The following is a 21,064-nucleotide window of genomic DNA, read 5'->3' as shown; positions in this document are numbered from 1 at the left end:
GCAAGCAAGTAAAAAGGTCAAAGAAAAGGAAGCAAGCTAAGAAAATTGAAGAAAAGCAAGCAAGCAAAGAAAAGGAAGCAAGCAAGTAAAAAGGTCAAAGAAAAGGAAGCAAGCTAAGAAAATTGAAGAAAAGCAATTAAGCAAGCAAGCAAGCAAAGAAGATCAAAGAAAAGCAAGCAAGCAAGCAGAATAAAGCAAGGAAAAGCGAGCAATCAAGCAAACAAAACCGAAGAAAAGCAAGCAAGCAAGCAAGCAAAGTAAAGCAAAAAAACAAGCACGCAAGCAAAGAGAATCAAAGAAAAGAAAGCATTTTATATATTATGGCTCCTTCAAGTTCTGGATGATGAAGACGTGGTGCCTCAGCTACATTGGCCCTAGATTGCTACTCAATAACAAATACCCATAGTACTTATTTACCATGCGCGAATGAAATGACAGCTGAATTTCCTATAGGCTAATGAAAAGGAGGCCCGAAACATGTAATGTTTGTTCCTATCATCATGAGCTGAACGCCACGAACGATTGTCCAAACCTTCCCATATTACTTTAAAGGCTCCCACTCTCCCAATTTAGGTGGGAATCTCCCGATTTGAGAGTTCGTACCCTGTTCTCCCGATTTCGAATCTAACCCCCCGTTTGCAGGAACTATATTAATAATCTGTTATCAAATTCTAATTCGAAAAACATCTTGTACAAATAAAGCAGATGTACACGAGTGTATATAACGTTTGTCACTGTGACCCCGTTTAGACTACAGAAAAAAGAACGGAACTCCCTAATTCTGTGCCTGAAAAAGCGAGGATAGGCCTTGCGTTTACACTAAGGATCTTGGTTCTGTGCTGGTTTTAGAACGGGTCCATTCTTAGTTGGTTTCGCTGAAATGCGAAACTCTTTGATTCCGTTCCCAAATCATCCTTGTGTAAACGGTCTAGGGTTGGGCGAGGCTTTCTGAAAATGACAGACGTCATTGCCGCACTACTGCGCATGCTTCACATGAAAGTTCCGTTCTTTTTACTTAAGTGTAAACGGGGTCAACTTTGGTTCCGCTCCTTTTTGCTTAAGTAAACCTGACCCATTGGGACGAGAAATACTGAGAAACCCCAATAGCGACCAGCCAAACAGAACTAGTTTCATTCTTGCAAATAAATAAAATCAGAATTAAGATACAGCGAGTTTTCCCAAAGCATTCTTAGTGCTAAAAACCTTCAGCTCTGAGATTTATACAACCTAACAATAATACTTAACAGACAAACAACATAATGTAATTACTGAACGTTTTAACAATTTATTGAAACATTTGCACGAGGTATATTTAACAAAAACTAATCTTTTCACATTTACAATAGCTATCTACAACTTGGTTGATTACAAATAACATACTTGGGTGACAATTTCAACTTTTAATTACATTAATGCAAGGCTAGCATTATACTTTACCAGATTGCCACTAGATTAGAGCAAAGCGGAGCCAGCAGAGCTGAGTAACTTTTACACAACAGTGATATTTTCGGTAGAAGTTACATGGTTTGGGAAAGAATGAGACAAAAAAAACAATCCATCCAACAGCCAGCCTGAAATCTCAGAAATTTCAGTTGCTCACCAATGATCAAATTCTTCAAAGCAGAAAGCAGTTAGAAAATTTTCAGGGATGAAAAAATATTAACTGTCTAGCCAACAATGAAAGAGGTTTGCACAGAAGCAAACAACAGAAAAAAATTTATCTCTTACAAGTTTCACTGTTTTCAAGGGGAGAGGATAATTTTAGACTGGTGAAATTGAACTACAGTTCATTCAGTCCTGGTAATATGAAATTTGTTGTCATGCTGGTAATGGCAGACCTTGAAAAGTTTAGGCATGCGATGGTGTGCGATGAGGTGCACTCCATAAAATGAAAACCTTAACAATTTTAATGAAGACCTGATGTCATCTTTGTAAAGGTGTGTATCACTTTTTGAAAAAGCAAATGAGGTTTTCATAAAACCAAAAAGTTTTATGGAATTTTAGAGAAGAGGTTTCTTGAAAACAAAACCATTTAACAAAAAGGATACAAGTTTTTTAAGGCTCTGTTGCCATTTCTCCATTTCCATATGAGAACAGACTTAAGTGAATCTGTTTTGGATTTTGAGTTCCATTAAAATGCTAATCAGACATTTAATAGAAAACCAAAGTTATTCAAAAACGCTGTTTGAAATGGTCATCCAAAAACAAAATCATTTGGAAACGCATCATTTTATGGGGAACAGTGAAGATAGAGGCATTCAAACACGGCATCATTCAATCTCAGTTTCAAAAAGAGGTCAAGCAAAGGATATGAGAACAGATAAATATGTAGTAATGGAAACACTCACGTTATCGTTTTGACCAAAACAGAATGGCTCGGGTAAAAAACAGAGTGGCGCGGGTAATGTGTTCGAGAAAATATGAAAAGAACAAAGAGAGAACAAAGACATATAAAATAGAAATAATGGACACTATGCCTTAAAAGTGTTTAAATGCCTCCAGGAATGCCATCAATATAACCCACACAAAAGTAATTCAAAATTACTCTGAGAAAATAAACATGGAATGAAAAGAAAGAAAAGGAATAGTAATACAAAACATGGAACTGCGCCTGAGATAGAAAGCTCGCCTCAGGAGTTTTAGGCGTGTGTGGTGGCCTGTGCGTGTGATCGCACGCCTTATATTACCAGGACTTACACAAAGGCATACCAAAACAAGTTTCATTTTGCAGCAGAAATAGATGATGAAATGTCACACAGAATTTCCCAGATGCAAATTCAAAGGTGCATTTCTAAGACAGAACAGGTTTCTCAAAAGCTTTATTTATAGGTGTTTCACAAATTTGTATCTAGTAGGTTCGCATTATTGTTATGGTACCTTACAAGGTCTATAAAATCTACAGGCTCATTGAGATTGTTCACCAACTCTGGAAGCCATTAAAAAGCAGTATGTCACACCGTTCATTGGTTTAGTTAAACAAAGAACAAAATTTCCATTTCAGTGAGTTTTCATTTTATAAAAAAGGGGGTATCTTACTTGCTATTGGTCTGTTTTACTAAATTGTCATGCTTCTCTAATTTTTTAAGGACCCTCAAAATTCAGCAAGCAACAGCCAATGAGCAATGGGACACACTGCCTTCAAAACAATTTAATGCTCCACATATACTGCTCATTAATAAAAGCAACTTCAAGCAAGCATAAGTTCTGGCTATATATCTGGATTGAGCTTTGATTTGTATCTATACTCCCTTAAAAAATGTTTGAGTTCTTCAGGAATTTGAAGAAAATCAATATCCATATAGTGGCAGTGTTTGTAAATTGCTGCTCTTGCCAAGTCTTTTAGGGAGAATGCTGTTTTTCTGTTTAGTGGAGACAGAAGCAATGGGGGGTTGCTAACAATATTCCCTTCATATGGTTGACAGCAGCCATCTATAAGTTCCAGTAGACTTGAATAAGTAGGTGAGAATCTTCCTGGCATTATCCATGGAAGAAATATAGTTTCTTCAAATGAATTTTGGCTTTCTACCCCATCATAACCAGCCTCGATTCTTACATGCATGGTTTTATGAAATCTTTTGAAGCTAATCGTAAACAAAAAGTCTGGATGTGCACTCTTACGTAGTAGGAAGTAGCCATCTACTTTTGTTTGAAGAGCCTAAAATGTAATATTAATCATGTAAAAACATCATTTTACCAATCTGCTATAGTGTGCAATACAGTATAGACAGAGCTGTGATGTAGTACATAGTAGATAGAACAGGATGGTTCTTAGTTACAATTCTGTCCTGGACAACCCTTCCTAACATGAGCAGTTGCTTGATGATCACATAAGCATGATACCAAGAGTTACAAAATAGAACCATCCTGTTTTTGGCACCATTTGACAAAATTTGACAAAACACCTGACATACCCCCCCCCCCCCCCTCCCCAATCTTTAAATTATGAAAAATTTGCAAGACAGAAATGTGTGGTCATAAATATTGTTTCAGTTTTGAAAAGATAAAAGGAAGTACTTTATCTTGAATTATTTCAGTTTTGCAGTTATTTTTAGAACTTCATATAGAATGAGGAGAGTAGCAAAATTAAACAGAAAATTTGAAGGGTTAAAAACTCACCACAGCGGCTTCAAATCGATCAATATTTCCCCAATACCAACTACAATTTACAACTTTATGTATCATGCGTGGAATGCAGTAGCCATTCTCTTTCACAGCAGGCTTAATAAGAAAGCATCCACTTGGGGCCTCGCCATCTCCGGCAGCTGTGTTGTTCAAAATACAGTCACTTAAGATTGCTCTTGGGAGCACAGGAGAATCTTCTAACCTATGTCCATCGACATCAATGGTAATATTTGATGATTCACTTGTTGTTGATGAAGATCGTTCTTGCCTTCGCCTCATTTTTCGAAAAAAGTGCTTAAATGACTTCCAGGAGAACCGTCCATTTCTTGTGTTACAAGACTCGTCTGCAGGAATCCTTTCTTCAAAAGAACTTGTATTTCGTCGTCCATTTTGTCTCTTCAGTTTCCGTTGACACAGGACCATTTCCTGCCTGTGTTCAACTGCCCTCCTGGAAATGATGCTTTGAGACCTCATTGGCAAACCAAATCTTGAACGAAACCATCCAGAACTTGAATTGTTTCTTTGCTCTTTGTCAGCTTCACTTAATTTTACTTCAAGAGACTCTATGCAATCCATATTATTATAATTGTTCGCCATTTAAGACCGGCCAAGAAAAAAGGCCTAGCCACCAAAGAAGAAAAGCAGGAGTATCTTTCGCTTTTCTATTCTTCTCAGAAACAATTATAACTTCAAAAATTTTTCACAACAAGCCAACGGAGTTCCGGATCATCAATTCTGTGCCGAAGTTTTACTTTCGTCATGATGGTTACCTCCTCATCACAGTTGCGACTTGGATCTTGTGATAACAGATAACATTTGTTTCAAATGGAGGCTGAAGTACTAGTGAAATCTTTGCGCAAAAACATTTTGCAGACAAAATTTTGCGATTCAGTGCCTCAAATATATTTTAGGGGCCATTAAGAGTTATGGGAGTTTATTTTGGCTGCTTTCCTTAGATTTTGCGGAATTAATATTTGCAGTCTCTGATACAACGGGCACTTTGCAGTTGCCATTCACGAGGTGATGTTTTTTAAGGCCGTTCGAAAGCTAGATAGAAGGGTTACCCTCGTCGGTTCCTTTGTTGTTTTTGAAGCTTGAAACGCCTTAAAGAATGTCTAATTTTCCCTTTAATATTAGATTTATTTGACCAATTTCGCTGTGACTAAGTCTGTTGAAGGTTCCGTAATTTTCGGTGATTCCTCGTTGGACTTGGAAGTTGCTGTAACCTCAGATTGAATTGGACTGAGTTAAGGTTTCCTTCTATATTTATAAAATGTTTTCAAGACGGACACATGCCGATTCTCGTTCTGAGACAACGTATGCGCTAAATTTTTGGGCTTTAATCGGTATGTAGGAGCCACCTAGACATTATTGACTATGCCTAGACTTACTCCATGATGTAAAAGGACAGAATTTCGTTAAGGAAACTTTTGCTTGTTTGCTGTTTGAGTTTCATTTGCGTGCTTGACTTTCGTTCGCACCTTGGCCAATTTCCATGTAACATCCTGTCTTGTGATTAGCTCCTTTGTTCTGTTTTGTATAACTGTCCTAATTATCTTAATTGCTGTTGAGTAAAGTATTTGTTGGCTTTTTTTGAGTAATTCAGTCGTTGAATTTAGTCGCTAAGGTATAGACGTGATTTCAGATGTTCGGATAGCCGTTGTTATTTCGAGAAATTTGAAGCACACCAGTTTTGCCGAAGTGACCCGTTTAGTCGTTGTTGAATTAGATGAAACTATAAGAACCGTCGAGCCAAGAAATCAGAACACGCTTATTGAATTTTGTACTTTCTTTTACTGCCGAATCTGGGAACACAAGCCTGTAAAACCCTCGTAAATTCAGTGGTTTTACAATGAGCCTGAATTTTTCTTCTGAAGTCTAGCAGTCACCCTTCTGGCTTGTTACTTTAATGTGGTCACAGGGCAATAATCATTTTTAGTCAAAATAATCTGTCTTGTCTCTTCATTAGTGATAACATTTTGAAACGATATTTAAATAGCTATTTAGTAGCCTGTGCGCAGACTCTGAAGTAACTTCTTGCCAACCACGTAGCTGTAGGTATCGGCTAGGGGGAGGGGGGCAAACTCCAGCAAGAACCATACCTCAGGGGGGCAGGCTTTGAAACAAGAAAACAGATATATAACAAACAGATATATTTGGACAAAATCAAGGTCATGGAATTATAAATATGCCAAATTTTCAAAATATCATTTGAAAAAACAGTAGCCAGAGGGGGCAAGCTGTTGTCGAAATTTTCATTTGGGGGGGGGGGGCTGCTTCTTGTACAAGAGGTGTATAAATTTTTAGCAGCCTCCACGCATCGCTGGAACACTATGCAATCAAAGCTCTCCAAAAGTGAATTGGTTGTTAAAAAGATATGTGATACTCGCTGGTCTGCAAGACATGATGCTATAAGAGCATTAGTTCTGGCACCACGTTCTATAAAAGAAACTCTAGATGAAATTGCACTTGATGAAGATCAAACATTGTCCACTAGAAATGACGCAACATCCTTATCAGAAAAACTCGAATCTTTGGAATTTGCGTTGATGGCTGTGTTTTGGAATGATCTTCTAAAGCGAATACACATAAGTAACTTGTCACTTCAAACAGTGAGCCTGAAGATGCCTTCTGCAATCGATCTATTGAACAGTCTAGAGCTATTCATTTCGGGGATGCGAAATAAAGAAGAATACCAACGGTATCTTGATAAGGCCAAAACGTTTCTAGACAGCACCGAACAGCAATTCAAAGATGAAATGAAAAGGAAAAAGAAAAGACCAAGACTGGCAGACGAAAGTGCAACAAAAGAAGTGGAGTTAGTTGGTGGAGAGAAATTTTACATTGGCACGTATTTGCCCATCATCGACAGCTTACAAACAGAACTTTCCACGCGAAAAGCTAGCTATGATGTTATTGAACAGAGATTTGGGTTTATCTGTGCATTACGAACAGAAGAAATTTCAGAAGGGTGCAAGGCCTTAACACATGCATATCCAGGGCACTTTGATAATGATATGGAGCACGAAATGATGCAATTTTTCAATTATGCTAAGGAACCGCTTCAGAAATACATAACCAAAGGGGAGAGAATGTAAAAAACAAACGCAAGGGAAAGAAAGAGTCAGCAGAGGGAAAGGAATGAAAGAGCAAGAGCTTAAAGAAATATCAACTGGGCAGTTTTTACTTAACCTTGTCAGGAATAACAATACCCAAGCCACATTTCCCAATGTTATGATCGCTTTGAGGCTATTGTTAACATTGCCTTGCAGTGTTGCCTCTGGAGAAAGAAGCTTCTCCATTTTGAAAAGAGTTAAGAACCAGTTTCGTTCAACAATGTCACAAGAAAGAAACGTGGCACTATGTTTGATGGCATCCAATACGGATATTTTAAGAAAATTAGATGTTCAAAAACTTAGTAGAAAATTTGCACTTACTAAGGCAAGAAAACACAAATTTTAGAACCTATTTACTTGTTTTACAACTCGTTAAATCAATTTTTTGTTTGCCTTTTTCGAGATTTGCTGTAGTTCTGTTTTGTTTGTTTTTAGTTATATAATAACCTAATCCATTGATCATATGCCTCTTTAATTCTGTCTGCAAGTATCTTCTCTCAGCACCTTTGCATACTTAGGAGGGGCCCATAACACCAGTGAGCCCAGGGCCCCCAAAGTCCTTAGTGCGGCCCTGCTTCTTGCGCGCAGGCTACTTTTCAGATTATCTGCAGTCACCTTTTTGGTGAATATGCAGTTGCTTTTCGAATGGTCATAGAAGTTGAATGGTCTGAAAATGACTCAAAGATCTGTCGAAAATGTCAAATCTTTTTGCTAGAAATGAAATGTTTATTTTGAATGTTCAATTCTTGTTCACCTAAACGTGAAGTGGAAAGTTTGCTCGATGTGAAAATCCCACTTCTTTCTTAATTAAATAAAAAAAACAATGCCCAATTTATTCTCATTGAAAGAGAAAATACTGAAACTTTGTCTTCAAAAGAAGTAATGGGGCGGTAACACAGTTTCTAGCAGGGATGTTGGCCTGAACGGACAACAATTTTTAAAAACAAAGCATTGACCAAGGGTTAATTATATACATTAATGGTAACTTTCTATTCGCTAGATTATATGGACGTTCAAAATCATCAACACGTTAAAGCTATCTATAAAAATTTCATGTCAGCAACCCATTTACAGTAATCAGTCGCCCGTAGCTTTGCTTTTTTTCTAATGTATTGAAGAATGAGGAAAAACAACTTGTTCTCAATAATTTTGTTGCTGTTGCAGACCCTCGCCGTTTATTAACACTCGCGAACTTTTAAAACATTGGTTTGCTCAGAACTGTTGTGACAGAGTATTGATTATGTGTTCTCAAAATCTTTGTTAATGAAGCTTGATTAAAGTACTTTTCTGTTTGCTAAAACTTTCCATTCCCTTTTATTTTGACCTCGACTTTTTGTGAACATCTGCGTTTTATGTCGAATATTGAATATTTAGCTAATGATGACAGTGGCATGGACTAGTCTGTGAATACGTCTGCTCCGTTGAAATGAAATGATTTTATTTTCTTTGGGTACAGACCTTCATCTTGCTGGTCGAAAGCCATTTCGCCACCAGAGGCTTTTCCGGATTTTCCCATCCTAGTAAACTCTGGCGCAGGCACAACACTTTGCATGGATTTTAAGTACTGGCTAAACTAAACGGTGCTGGTAAAAACATTTGCGGTCAAATAGGTAAATATTTTAAGCGTAAAGATTTTGAATTGAACAAGTGAAACATGGAAAAAGTCAAAACACTTTTTGATACTTGATCAGAAGTTTTTTTTTCTCATCGATGATTCAACATTTGGCGCTGTTTATATACCGAAAAGCCGCCGGTTTACACATGTTTAGAAAAAAACTTGAAAAACTTGACTTTTATTTTATTTTATCCAACAACTTTAATTAATCAATCCGGGATGATGTTTCTACAATTTCTATGTTGGTTGTGTCCACTTCAACTGTTGTTCGCCTATTCCTGGAACCACGTATGCATAATATGGCACTACGAAGAAGTGCAAATGATAGCTTTGTGCGAATCCAATTAGTCACTACTGAAATTGATTGATCACGTATCTCTGAAATCTTCATAGATAAAACCGATGTGAACTTTTCAGTTTCTCTACTTGAACCACCACTGTGAGCGAAAATCAATGGCGTAAAAGAACCATGCTCAACTTGGAAAACCCTTTGACAGTACGCGCGTTTCTTCTCTCTTTCATTCCCTGCAAAGTTTAATTGATTTATAATTCACGATTTATAAATCAAATCATTCTAATCATTCACGAAACATTTGAAAGCTCGATATTCAGAGGTTCAACCAATTAGGAAGTGTAAACTACTCGTATACCTACTGTAGTTTCATAATTAGATGAGTTTGTTTTTTAGATTTTCCTTTCTGTCTTGGGGATGGGGGCTACTGCTTTTCTTCCAAAGTTTGGCTCCCCTAATAAAGAGTTGACATCCATCAATATATTTTCATTGGAGTCCTGCCTCTTCGAAATATACATGTCCTTTCCAGACATCTTTTTACAAAGTTTGCATTTTATTCAGAACTTCATTGCTGGTGTGCCTTCAGAGGTGCCTTCATTGCCTGGGAGCAACTTTTACTTCGTCTTGGGACTCCACAAAATATCTTGTTCCAGCATATTTCTATCCTGCAACTTGGTAAAGCCAATTTTTAATTAAATGCAAATTAGTATGGTAGAAAGAGTATTGTCAAGATCATGCATTAGTGCCACATTGCAGCTGAGATGCCAATTTATCTTTATAGACAGTTTCTAAGCATTTTTGTTAATGTGGGCACCGTATACAACGCCGAGATAATTTGTACTTAGTGTTAATGCTAGAGAAGATAACCAGCATGTATGTTCACTGATAGTTCTCATTTTTAACATTTTCTGTTCGTGATTGAAAGACATGCTGCTTGGAATTGAACAGATGATATTCTTTATACATTTTCGTAAAAAGCTGATCGAGCAGCAAATGTTGCTTGAAATCCAACAGTTAATACACATTGAAATTGATTGTCTGTGTAGCGTTTAAGTTCAATAGAAAGAAACATTCAAGTGCATGATTTCAATCTTATCCAAATTCTCAACTAAGCTACAAGCAACTTAGAAATGAACTGGCATACAACCCCATCACAAAATGCGAAATGCTAATTGGCTGGTTACATAAAGTCAAAGGTTTAATATATCAAGTATAACTAATCTTGTTATCTAAAGAGTCACAAAGGGTTTAGGACGCTCAGTTACGTCTAAGCTTCATTTCAGAAAAGTAGATGTTGCCCCACTCCGAGTTAATGCTTTTCCAAGAGATGTATTCTGGGAAGATAATGGGCTCATACGGCATCAATCCATTAAGATAGCAGCTGTGACAAGAGTTGAACCACCATCCACCCTTTAAAAGAACACTACATTTGAAGTGGTTGTCAAAATCCTTTGTAAAGAACCTCATGCCATTCATTCTGACCGAGGGAGGGTCCATATTGCAAGCATCGCCCGCTGTTCCACTGTAGTCAGAATGACTAATACGATATCCATCAGTTTCGTCAGCAATCTTAAAGCTACCATATTTGGCAAAAAGCGATTGATTACCTTTAAGAAAATGCTTCAACTCTATGCGTAGAGTTGTGTTAGAACTAGGGCTGGCAAGAGAGTGCATGTTCTCTAACCCGATCCACATTTCTTTCTCAACATCGCCAAAGCCATGCTTATAATCAGACCAGCCACGGTTGAAGTCGGTTGAGCCATCAATACGGCGCTGAATCACAGTCCAACCTCCGCCGTCTGTTTCCATATCACAGTAAACCTTCAATACTTGCTTGTTCGGTCTGGTTATGTGGTAGGCGCCACTTTTTCTGTTACCGCTTTCGTGTAAATCTTTGCAATCTAGGGGATGAACAAAATCATTTCATAATGCATACAGCACAGTCTAGGGTTGTTGAGCATTGCTGTAGATGTTCTTGCAACACGAATTTTTCAATATATACAGAGACGTACCTCTTAGGTTTTGAGGGAGGGAGGCTGGTTGATTGTTCAGAGAAAATTAAAATACTGCTAGAAATCTAGAGTAAGAAATATTCTGGAATGTATTTTAAGCTAATGTTAAGGGCGTGGTCGCTAAAATTTTCTGCTCGCAGATTTAAGATATTTGCTTAAAACCTTGAAAAATCAGTTTCCACACGTAGAGCTTCCTCACCTTACACAATTCAGAATATGAACATTAAAGGAGTTGTGAAGGAAAAATAAAGTTCGACATGTAGCATGGGCTGGCCGCAAAAAGCTGCATATGAGAGTTGTTGTGTTTGATTAGCCAAACATTGCCACGTAAATAAAGCCATGGCGTTCCAAAACGCATTATCAAAATGAGCCTTTTCCAAGATCATCAAAATTTTCCGGGGGGTGGGTGGGTGGGGGTGACACCCCGGATTTCCTGCTTGTTGACACCTCTTTACATCCCCCCTCCCCCACAATAAGTTTTGTATACATACGTTGTGGTAATTGCATAGACAACAGTTTTGATCAATCTTAGGTTTGTAAGAATTTCATCCTACGCTAGAAATGCACGCTGGTCCTTTTTCAAATTCGGATATTACCATCACAATCTTCCTGAGGAAAAAAAGTTAGAATCACTATTCATCTACAACATAAGAAACCTACCCGATGGCTGTTTAATTTTGTTCCAGACAGCACCTTCGTTTTCTTGAATGGTGAAACTCTTTGCACCTTGATTTCTTTTTAAGAGACGAGAACAAGTTTCTTCTCTACTACAAGTAAAAAACTCTTGTTTGATAAGTGCTTCGTTGTTCTTCGACTCTTCGTCAATATTCTCACCTTCAGCTGCATGATAAAAGTGGCCAATTGTAACAAAGTTGCTTTTAACAAGCATAACACAAGTCTGAATGCAAAATACTTTCAAAAAGTGACCCATAATCATTGCCTCGAAATTGGAATGATTTTCATACGACGCTTTAGCAATGTGTTCTAAGCCGAAAAAATCTGCTACTGTTTTTCTAGCTATATGCAAATTACAGTTAAAGAAGTCGACTCAAGAAAAATATCAAACACAATAAATAGTTATTTGGCAAACTTCCATGTCATGGTAGAATAAGCTACAGCGCATGGCTCATACAAATTCATTAAAAAAATTCTGTTACTTAGAGGTCAATTGAAATTACGCTTTGAAGATAACCAAAATAAATTCTAAAAATTGCAAAATTCTAAAGATCTATTTCCTAAGTGAACGCGGAAAGCAAACAGTTTTTTTTGTGTGAGAGAAATTGGCTTTTTCTAGGCGCATAGGAAAGGTTTTTTATAGAAATATTAATAAATACAGTTGACATCCGCTATCTCGACTGCCCGCCATCTCGAACATTCGCTATTTCGAACTAATATCTTTTTCCTTGGTTTTGCTATAGGGTTACGTATAGAAAAACCGTTCGCTATCTCGACTGCCCGCTATCTCGAACGTTCGCTATTTCGAACCAATATCTGTTTCCCTTGGTTTTGCTATAGGGTTACGTATAGAAAAACCGTTCGCTATCTCGACTGCCCGCTATCTCGAACGTTCGCTATTTCGAACCAATATCTGTTTCCCTTGGTTTTGCTATAGGGTTACGTATAGAAAAACCGTTCGCTATCTCGACTGCTCGCTATTTCGAATATTCGTTATGTCGAACCGTTTTCTGTTTCCCCTGGACGAAAAGTGTTCGCTATTTCGAACTTTTTTATTTTTGGTTATTTGAGAAAATTAAAAATACGAGTAAAAATCAGTTTAAACGGCAGATGACAGTTAAAAGATTAAAAAGACAGTGTTATAATACTATTTAGATGTTTTATGAAGTAAGTGATAAGTTCTTGCAGTCTGACAATAAATTTTCTTGCAGTCGATTGTTTAAATAAAAGATTTATCATATGAGTCAAGGGACCTGGAAGAGGTCCAGCAACATCTTTCAAAAATCTTGGAGTCAGATTATCTGGGCCAGCTGACTTGAAGGCTTTCAATTTATTAAGATTGCGAAGAACTTCAGGTTTAGTGACTGGCCGAAAGTTAAAACCGTAACTCGTTTGGACGATAACGCTGTTATTCTGCCAAATGAATTGACTGGGTAATAACCTGAAGCCTGTGTTACAAAAAACTCAGAGAAGGTGCTTGCAATGTTCCTTTTATTATCTATCAATCCCCAGAAATTTTGAATGCGTTTCAATTTGATGAGGACGTTTCTTTCATAGGATACACTTGTTTGACAGCCTTCCGAAAGTCTCTCGGATCCTTTGATTTTCACTTAGCAAGCTTCGATGAAATTTGGCTTTAGATTTTTTGATTAATCTATTAACTTTGCTTCTTGCGTTTTTGTAGAGGCACCAATAGTTATCGGCCCCAGACTTCTTTGCCCTGAGAAGATAGTTGTCCCTTGTTTAAGCGAGTTTCTTATATAAGTAGCAACACCACCACCCTTCCTCGTTTACGGTCATTTCTTTGGGTAACTGAACAATCAATTTGTATTTCGTCGCATATCCTGACAGGTCCTTGCTATTGTTGGGTACAAGATGACTCTCACTTATTCCCATGACACTTATGTTATCACATCCCGGTCTTGGCAAAACGCTTCGAGATCTTACTTATGAGAAATACGTTCACGTATATTTTGATGTAGCAACTTGATGCCGGAAGAACTGGTAAAATCTTCCAAATTGCTTTGTTCTGCCAAAGATGGATCAAGATTCAAAGCTATATTACCAATTGGACGCAAAATCATTGTCAGTAGGTGTTCACGAAGTTTACAACTAAGACTATGATCTCGTTTTGCTTTTTTTCTGTCATCACCACCATATAGGCCCTTTGACACAGATCCAAAAGAATCACACGCGCATAACAGTTGCATCCTCCATTGTTCAAAGTTGGTATCAGATCGTTCTCGAAAACATTTTTAGGATCTCCATTCAATCCAATAAGGCTTGGTAAATAGAATTTATTTAAACTTGCACCGCTCACAGTAACCAAAAACAGATAGAAACACAGCAATGAAAGCACTTGTCGCTGCCTTAACAAAGCAGGACTTTCAAAGTGCCTTACATGCAAATTTAAACAGTTTTTACACTGCTTACCTGGTACAGCTAATTAAACAAGTTATAGCTATTAAATAATGCAACCCAAACTTTTTCAAGCATTTCTTCACCTAGACATTACCCAACTCTACCCTATGTTTTTTTCACTGCCTTAGAATGCTAAGTAACTCATTTTGACTAGATCCACCCAGCTTTGTTTCATTTGAAAAACTGAGATTATTGATTTTCTTTCTACCCTCTCTAATTGCAAAATAGTTGACATCGAATGCTTCTCTCGAGTTGATTTGACTGTTAACGCTAAGAAGCACCAGTCTCACCCAACATCCTTGTCGAGCACCTTTTTGAGTTTGCACTATTCTGATGTCTGATCATAATTTATGTTGCCGTGCATTTTCTTTATTTAAATAAAAAGCACTGATCAGTGTGATGTGATGCATAGAATCAACCTTTCGTCATAATTTGTAGGATGGGATATCTTACACAGTTGAAAACCAATTGGTTAAAAAGAATAACAAACATTAGTAACAGGAAATATTCCATGTTAATTATGCATTTTTAGACATTTCTAAATTTTCTGCAAAAGTCCTGCTTATATTGCTAAAGCAGTTGGACTTCTTAAACATTCTAAACTCTTTCTACTACACGAAAGCTGGCTGTCACTGCCCGAAATGATTTGTAAACTCTACTTAAAAACTATGGTATCTAGAGCTGCATAAGTTTTCCCAGAATCATTCAAGCAAGGCCATTAACAATACCAACGACCTCTTTTAAGTTTAAAAAGTTGAATGCTTTCATTCATGGAAGAAGGGCCTTGTTAGAAAATAAATTGGAAGATTCTGTTTGCATGCTTAGCAAAGATTTCCCATGTCTTTATGATACATGCTCAATTCATGCACAAGTTCATTCACCCATGTGTACGTTTTTTACTGCACTTGAACGAAACATAACCTACATTGCGTCATAGGTAGGTTGATTTAGCTCTGCATATATCAGAGGCTATGTTGAAGCGAGGCAGTTTAGTTGTGCCTCAAATGCAATGACCTTGAATTTTGAAAGGACGCATGGAAGGAGGGATGATTCGAACATTTGATCTTTGTTCCATTTGAATAGGTTTGTAAGACTAAAGTGTACTATTAAGGTTTTTGGCCGTAAATAACAATTGTTTTACAACCATTATTTGTAACAAGAAATAATTTATCACTCTTTAAGCAGTACTTTAAATCAAAACAAAGTGTTGTGCCAGCCCTAGAAGCGACTATGAAGGAAAAATCTTATGTTGGAAAAAGGGCGAGTCTCAAACTTGGGTTTGGATCGCTGTCCAATCGCACCGACTGTTTTCATCTCACAATAAACCTTCGCTGGTGTTTTTATGTAAAGAGACATTATTTGGCGCCACTTTATAAGAAGGCAATGCTGTTAAGACGCTTGCTATCTTTCAAGTCAACAAAATGCAGTTGAAATACGTTTTGATCATTCTTGGTTAAAACGAAGTAGTTGCACAGCTGCCGTCTTCCAGACAAACTGTTCAGGTCATAGCTTTCTCTTTGCATTCTTTTACTAAAGAGTTGCAAAGGCTACTGGTTGCTTTTACGTTTAGGGAGAGAGAAAGATGTAATATGTTCAATTAAATGCGTTGAACAAGCTTCTTAGTTTTGTGGGCGACGCATAGCTGAATAATCACGCGTATTTATATCTACGTTTGAATTTTTGTTCAGTGATTATTCTCTCTGCATTGAAAAAACTTTTTTTTCATATAAGTTTTAACATTTGGAGAAAAATGCCTTTAAATATGAAAGCGTTTTGAAACATGATACTAAAGCTTTCCGTCTGACACTATTCAGAGTATAAAATGTCAGAACATAGACCGAAAACTCTACGCCAGGAAATATATATACCCAGTTGTGGATCGAAATAGGCGATCCACAAACGCGAGCACATGACTTTTTAGCTTGTCCAATCATTTCCGCTTGCCTATTAAGAAACGTGATTTAGAGAAAGTTACGCAGTGACTCTTTTTCTAGCTGCGATGTTCTTTTCTATATGGAGATTTGAAATAAGATATTTTCAAATTATTTTCCTATATTTACTTCGAAAATATCTGACTTTGATTATTTACAAGTATTTTTTGCCCAATTTTTGAATGGAATAAATTTTGTAGTCTCTTGTGAGTAGGCCGGTCGAGAGCAAGCTCTGGTCCAGAAGCTATAAACAGCATAGGCTTGTTTAAGACTATTTTTCGCGGGTTCTTCCAGCGTCCCAGGCGATGGGCTACGAGACTTTACCCTGGGTACCCTATCTCTCGACGCTATTGCATGTGTGCAATTCTCAACATGGCTTTCTTATGGCAGCAAGTTTGTTTTAAACTGAAAATGAGATGTAATTTTTGTTGCTTGTATCAGGTTTCGAAAACATGGTCACAATTCACGTTTTGCCGACATCTCTTTAGATCAGGTCCCTCGTGTTTCTTTTTTATTTGATGAAGAGCCTGCCTTTGAATTTCATTTGCCATTGTTTGATTTCTTTGATTTCGAACCAATCCGATAGTGTCGGGATATCACATCAAGTGACCATTTGACCAGCCATGTGAGTTTATTTTCTTCAAACTTGTTCTTATTGTATCATTAGAATCTCTTATCAGCTCCCAAGAGCAACTGATGCCATTCATTGGATGCAATTTACCGATAACACTCTATGCTCTAATCTTGCCTAGGCCAAAATGGTAAGGCTGTGACCGTTGGTCCCGCCCGGGACCTGGTATGATCAGATATGGCTAGCAAAAAATGTTTAAATTGCAAGTAAGATTTTGTCAATGTCAATGATTGCGATTTCTCAATTAATTAAGATTTAATATTATGTTTCGATTGAAATATGTCTTTTGGCTAGGCAATCTAAATTCGATTTCCATATTGCAGTACCGCCAGTTTTAAATTTGTTTGATGAATGTTCATTTTGTTTGGTCATTACTTGGATTATGTTTTCATTTTGGTCTTTTCTTTTTTGCTTGAGTTTGACACGTCGTGGCCTAGGTCATATCTCATGGAAGCTAAATCTAAAAGAGAATATTTGATGGGGCATCTTCATTCTTATTTGGTATCATCTAAATTGTCATTTATAGCCCAGCATCAATCCTGCAATCAATTTTCCTTCACTCCTTCTGTTTTTTTACACTAGAAATTTTTTAACAAAACCTTTCAACTGTGACATATTTCAGCCCCATGGTCGCTTCCCTATTTCCCAATTTTTTAAATTAATATAATTTTCTCTTTTATTTTTATGACTGACTTAATGAAAATTCTCCAAATTTCTGATCTATAGATCAACCATCTATCTCTATGCAGACAGGTTTAGTAGAATATCTTTACTTGTTGGATTTAGGCTTCTCTCCTTTCTTCCATTTTAGAAATTCAGTCACAATTTTCATGTTGTTTCCATGAGCAACTTTGACAAAATATAAAGACATCGTTGAAAGGAGTATGTTGTCTTATCCTATTCCCCAGTCTTTGGTTTGTTCGTCCTACGTAGCCAGAATCACACTGGCACGTGAATTCATAAATGAGGGAACGGTTTTCGTTAGTGGGACTGCAATCCTTTTGGATGGATGGAAGGGCTCTTCTAGTTCTGTAAAAAATACCGTGATTGACAGCAAAGAAACATTTAGCAATGGCTTGCCTAATCTGACTCTCGAATCGCAAGGAAATGTTAACAATCCATGGTACTTAAAGATAAACTGGGCACTTTTAAACAGCCGAAAAACTTGCGATCTTCTTCTCAGTATAAGCAAATTATATTTTCTTGATAACCGTTGTCCAGAAAGATCATTTAAATTTGTTCCACTTGTCCCGGTCAGTACATACGCTGGAATTCGTTTTGCCCGAAACAACGCAACCTTGACAAAACTTTAGTACATAGGGCAATCATGATCTTCTCGAAATCTAAACTTCTCGCCGAACTGGAAAAACTTAAGAAATAAAAAAGGATAGCAAAAATTAGAGAAGGGTTAATTTTTGCATAAACAAGGGGCTAAAGGGAGGCCCTAAAACTCTGCCTGTTTCCGTCGACGATAAGGAATAATATTTCAAGTTTTTCAGAATGACTATGACTCAGTACGAAAAAAAGCTTATTGCTTAAATTATGACGCAATGCCTCGAATTCAGTACACACTATTTATCCAACTTTAAGTGTAACAACAGCTTTAAATCATTATCACAGTTGCATACGAAACTCTATTGTATTCTTCTCAAAGACTCTTCTCTTTTTCTTTCTCCTTGGACTAAATAAATTCAGTAATATATAGACTAAAGAACTTATTTCCAGGCGAAGTAGAAAACGAATCCTGTCCTTGAGCTCGTAGCAATAATATTACATGGATACCTGTGCCTTTTGTTTTTCTCCTAAAGGACCTTAAAAATTCGTTGGTGGAAAATTGGCATAAATGAACTCATTTCAGTCTGGGTCAATGCCTAGTTCTATTTAAACTATTGTGCATTGTGACCTATAGCTTGGATGTAAATTTCTTTTACTGTTCTGTTTTGACAATAGACATGAATTGTACCGTTGCTGTTAAAATTTACCATTGGCAGGCATAGTCTGTATTTAGAAATTGAGAATTCTTATCTTAAATCAAGACTTTTTTGGTTTGAAAAAATGAAGAAAGATTACAAGGATTAAATCATATTTACTTTAATAGTTTCCCTTAAATTTACTCTAAAAGCATAAATAAGCATAAATTTCGTTTTTAAAGTTTTAGAAGAATCAAAGAAGGTTCTATTGTTGAGATTGTGAATTGAAAGAAAGTGAATGGCACAAACTGTACTGATTCTGTTAACGTTCTTTCACCAACGATACCTTTTCTAAAGGCCTATAATGTTTAAGCATAATTAACATAATTAGCATAATTAATATAGGAAATGCTGTCAATGTATTTTGAGGAACTGGATTGAAGAATCGATTAGAATCAAGAACATATTTTCTATGGTCTATATCTATGACGATATACAGAACATAATAATGGCGACGAGGATACTCTACTATTAGCAAATACGTCTAACTATCTTATACAGTTATGGCTGCTCGCCTCGATTTACCTCCGTTACCACCGTTCGATGCGTACACTGATCCTAGCTCAGTAGGCCAGAGGTGGAAATCTTGGAGACGAAGATTTCAAACATACCTAGCTGCAATTAATGTTACAAGTCCAGCGCAGCAAAGAGCCCTACTACTCTACCAAGTTGGTCAAGACACACAGGACATTTTTGATACAATTCCGAACAATGGTGAAGATGATGACTATGAGACAGCTTTGGAGAAACTAGATGAATATTTTCTCCCTAAGAAAAACATTGATTTTGAAATATTTCAATTCAGAAAAGCAACGCAAAACCGTGGTGAAACAATTGATCAATTTGCGACACGTCTAAGAAAGCTGGCTGCAAATTGCGAATTTAGGAATGTGGACACAGAAATCAAGTCCATGATTATTCAGCACTGCCTCTCGACGCGTCTCCGCCGTTACGCGCTTAGAGAAGACACGCTCACCCTCGATGCCTTGCTGACAAAAGCACGCGCACTCGAAGTTAGTGAAGCACAAGCCATCGATATGGAGCAAAATCTCCTATTAGTAGAGCCTGTACACTCAAGGGACACAGCAAATTTTGTGACGAGAAACCGTGCCGTGCAACAAAAGCCGCCAAGGCCGCAATCTCCAAATCGCCGTCCAACTGGAAAATGTCACAACTGTGGATGTAAATGGCCCCACACTAAAAGTCCCTGCCCTGCACTAGGAAAACAATGCAATACTTGTGGCAAGAACAATCATTTTTCCAAAGTTTGCCGAGCAAAGCAATTTCCACCCAAGCAACGCCCATCTCAAAGTAAAAATATCCGCCAGATAAGCCAAGCTTCCGCTCCACCGCAAAGCGAAAGCGACGATGAGAATCTTTTTACGTTGACAACAAAGAAAAATAAATCTCCAGCAGTGGAAGTCAAAATCAATAATTGTCCAGTACAGATGATACTGGATACTGGCGCCTCCACGAACATTGTGGATCAGGCAACTTATAACAAACTTGCCGCTAAGGGTAAAATTCGTTTACAAAAATCCGATGCCTCTCTATTTGCCTATAACATGGACACGCCTCTGAAAACCCTTGGAAAATTTACCGCGACTTTTGAGTCCAAGCATGTCTTGCTTCGTTTCGTCTGACCTTCATTTCGGAGAACCTTGTGTTACCTTGAAATATGCTTAAGTCTGACCATTGCATGTATCGCTCTCCTGAATCCGCTGAGTCGGGATACAATCTATTAAGCTTGGTGCTGGTTGTGGAGCTGTACCACCAACCCCCTCCAAACCTAGCAGCACAGTTTTCCATAATGTTTAAGTCGTTGTACTGCCAAATCCATGCTTATAATCAGACCAGCCACGGTTGAAGTCGGTTGAGCCATCAATACGGCGCTGTATTACAGTCCAACCTCCACCGTCTGTTTCCATATCACAGTAAACTTTTACAACTTGCTTGTTCGGTCTGGTTATGTGATAAATGCCACCTTCTTTCTTGCCACTGTCGTAGAGGCTTTTGCAATCTATTCGATTAATAAATATATTTCAAATGCATCAATCCATCATTCACTTAAAGGGTATACCAATCTATCAAAAAAATTAATAATTACAAACTTTGTCGTGAATACAAGAATAACGGATCCTGTCATTTCTAATTTTGTAAAAGTATTTTCCCTCCGATAGAGATGCTAAGCTTCTTGTACAGCTGAAGCTCTTCCTTTTTTGAAACTGTCACTTTAGCATCAGATTTTCGTTAGGGTTAGCGTCAAATACAAACAGAGA

General features: G+C 37.4%; 2 protein-coding genes across 2 annotated transcripts; one reads left to right on the top strand and one right to left on the bottom strand.

Moving 5' to 3' along the window:
• Positions 1-10,222: 10,222 nt before the first annotated feature.
• On the bottom strand, positions 10,223-12,202 carry LOC135681830 (fibrinogen-like protein A). Its single transcript, XM_065196463.2, has 2 exons — positions 11,818-12,202; positions 10,223-11,046 (listed from the first exon to the last, which is right to left on the bottom strand). Exons 1-2 carry the CDS (start codon positions 12,092-12,094, stop codon positions 10,403-10,405), a joined length of 921 nt encoding a protein of 306 aa, XP_065052535.2. The 5' UTR covers positions 12,095-12,202; the 3' UTR covers positions 10,223-10,402.
• A 7,086-nt stretch (positions 12,203-19,288) lies between these two features.
• LOC135694529 (uncharacterized) lies at positions 19,289-20,428 on the top strand. Its single transcript, XM_065213310.2, has one exon. The coding sequence runs from the start codon at positions 19,289-19,291 to the stop codon at positions 20,426-20,428; it is 1,140 nt and encodes a 379-aa protein (XP_065069382.2).
• The last annotated feature ends 636 nt before the right edge of the window (positions 20,429-21,064 follow it).

The sequence above is a fragment of the Rhopilema esculentum genome, chromosome 12 (assembly GCF_057945365.1).
Source record: "Rhopilema esculentum isolate cy_ngs chromosome 12, ASM5794536v1, whole genome shotgun sequence".
In the NCBI taxonomy this organism is placed as follows: Eukaryota; Metazoa; Cnidaria; class Scyphozoa; order Rhizostomeae; family Rhizostomatidae; genus Rhopilema; species Rhopilema esculentum.
The sequence above is the reverse complement of the archived record's forward strand: the minus strand, read 5'-3'. Positions and strand labels throughout refer to the sequence as shown.

Coding starts and splice junctions, on each gene's coding strand:
- LOC135681830 (XM_065196463.2), bottom strand. CDS start 12,094: ATGATTATGGGTCACTTTTTGAAAGTATTTTGCATTCAGACTTGTGTT. Junction 11,047..11,817: donor CAAAATTAAACAGCCATCGG/GTAGGTTTCTTA, acceptor TTCATCCCCTAG/ATTGCAAAGATTTACACGAA.
- LOC135694529 (XM_065213310.2), top strand. CDS start 19,289: ATGGCTGCTCGCCTCGATTTACCTCCGTTACCACCGTTCGATGCGTAC.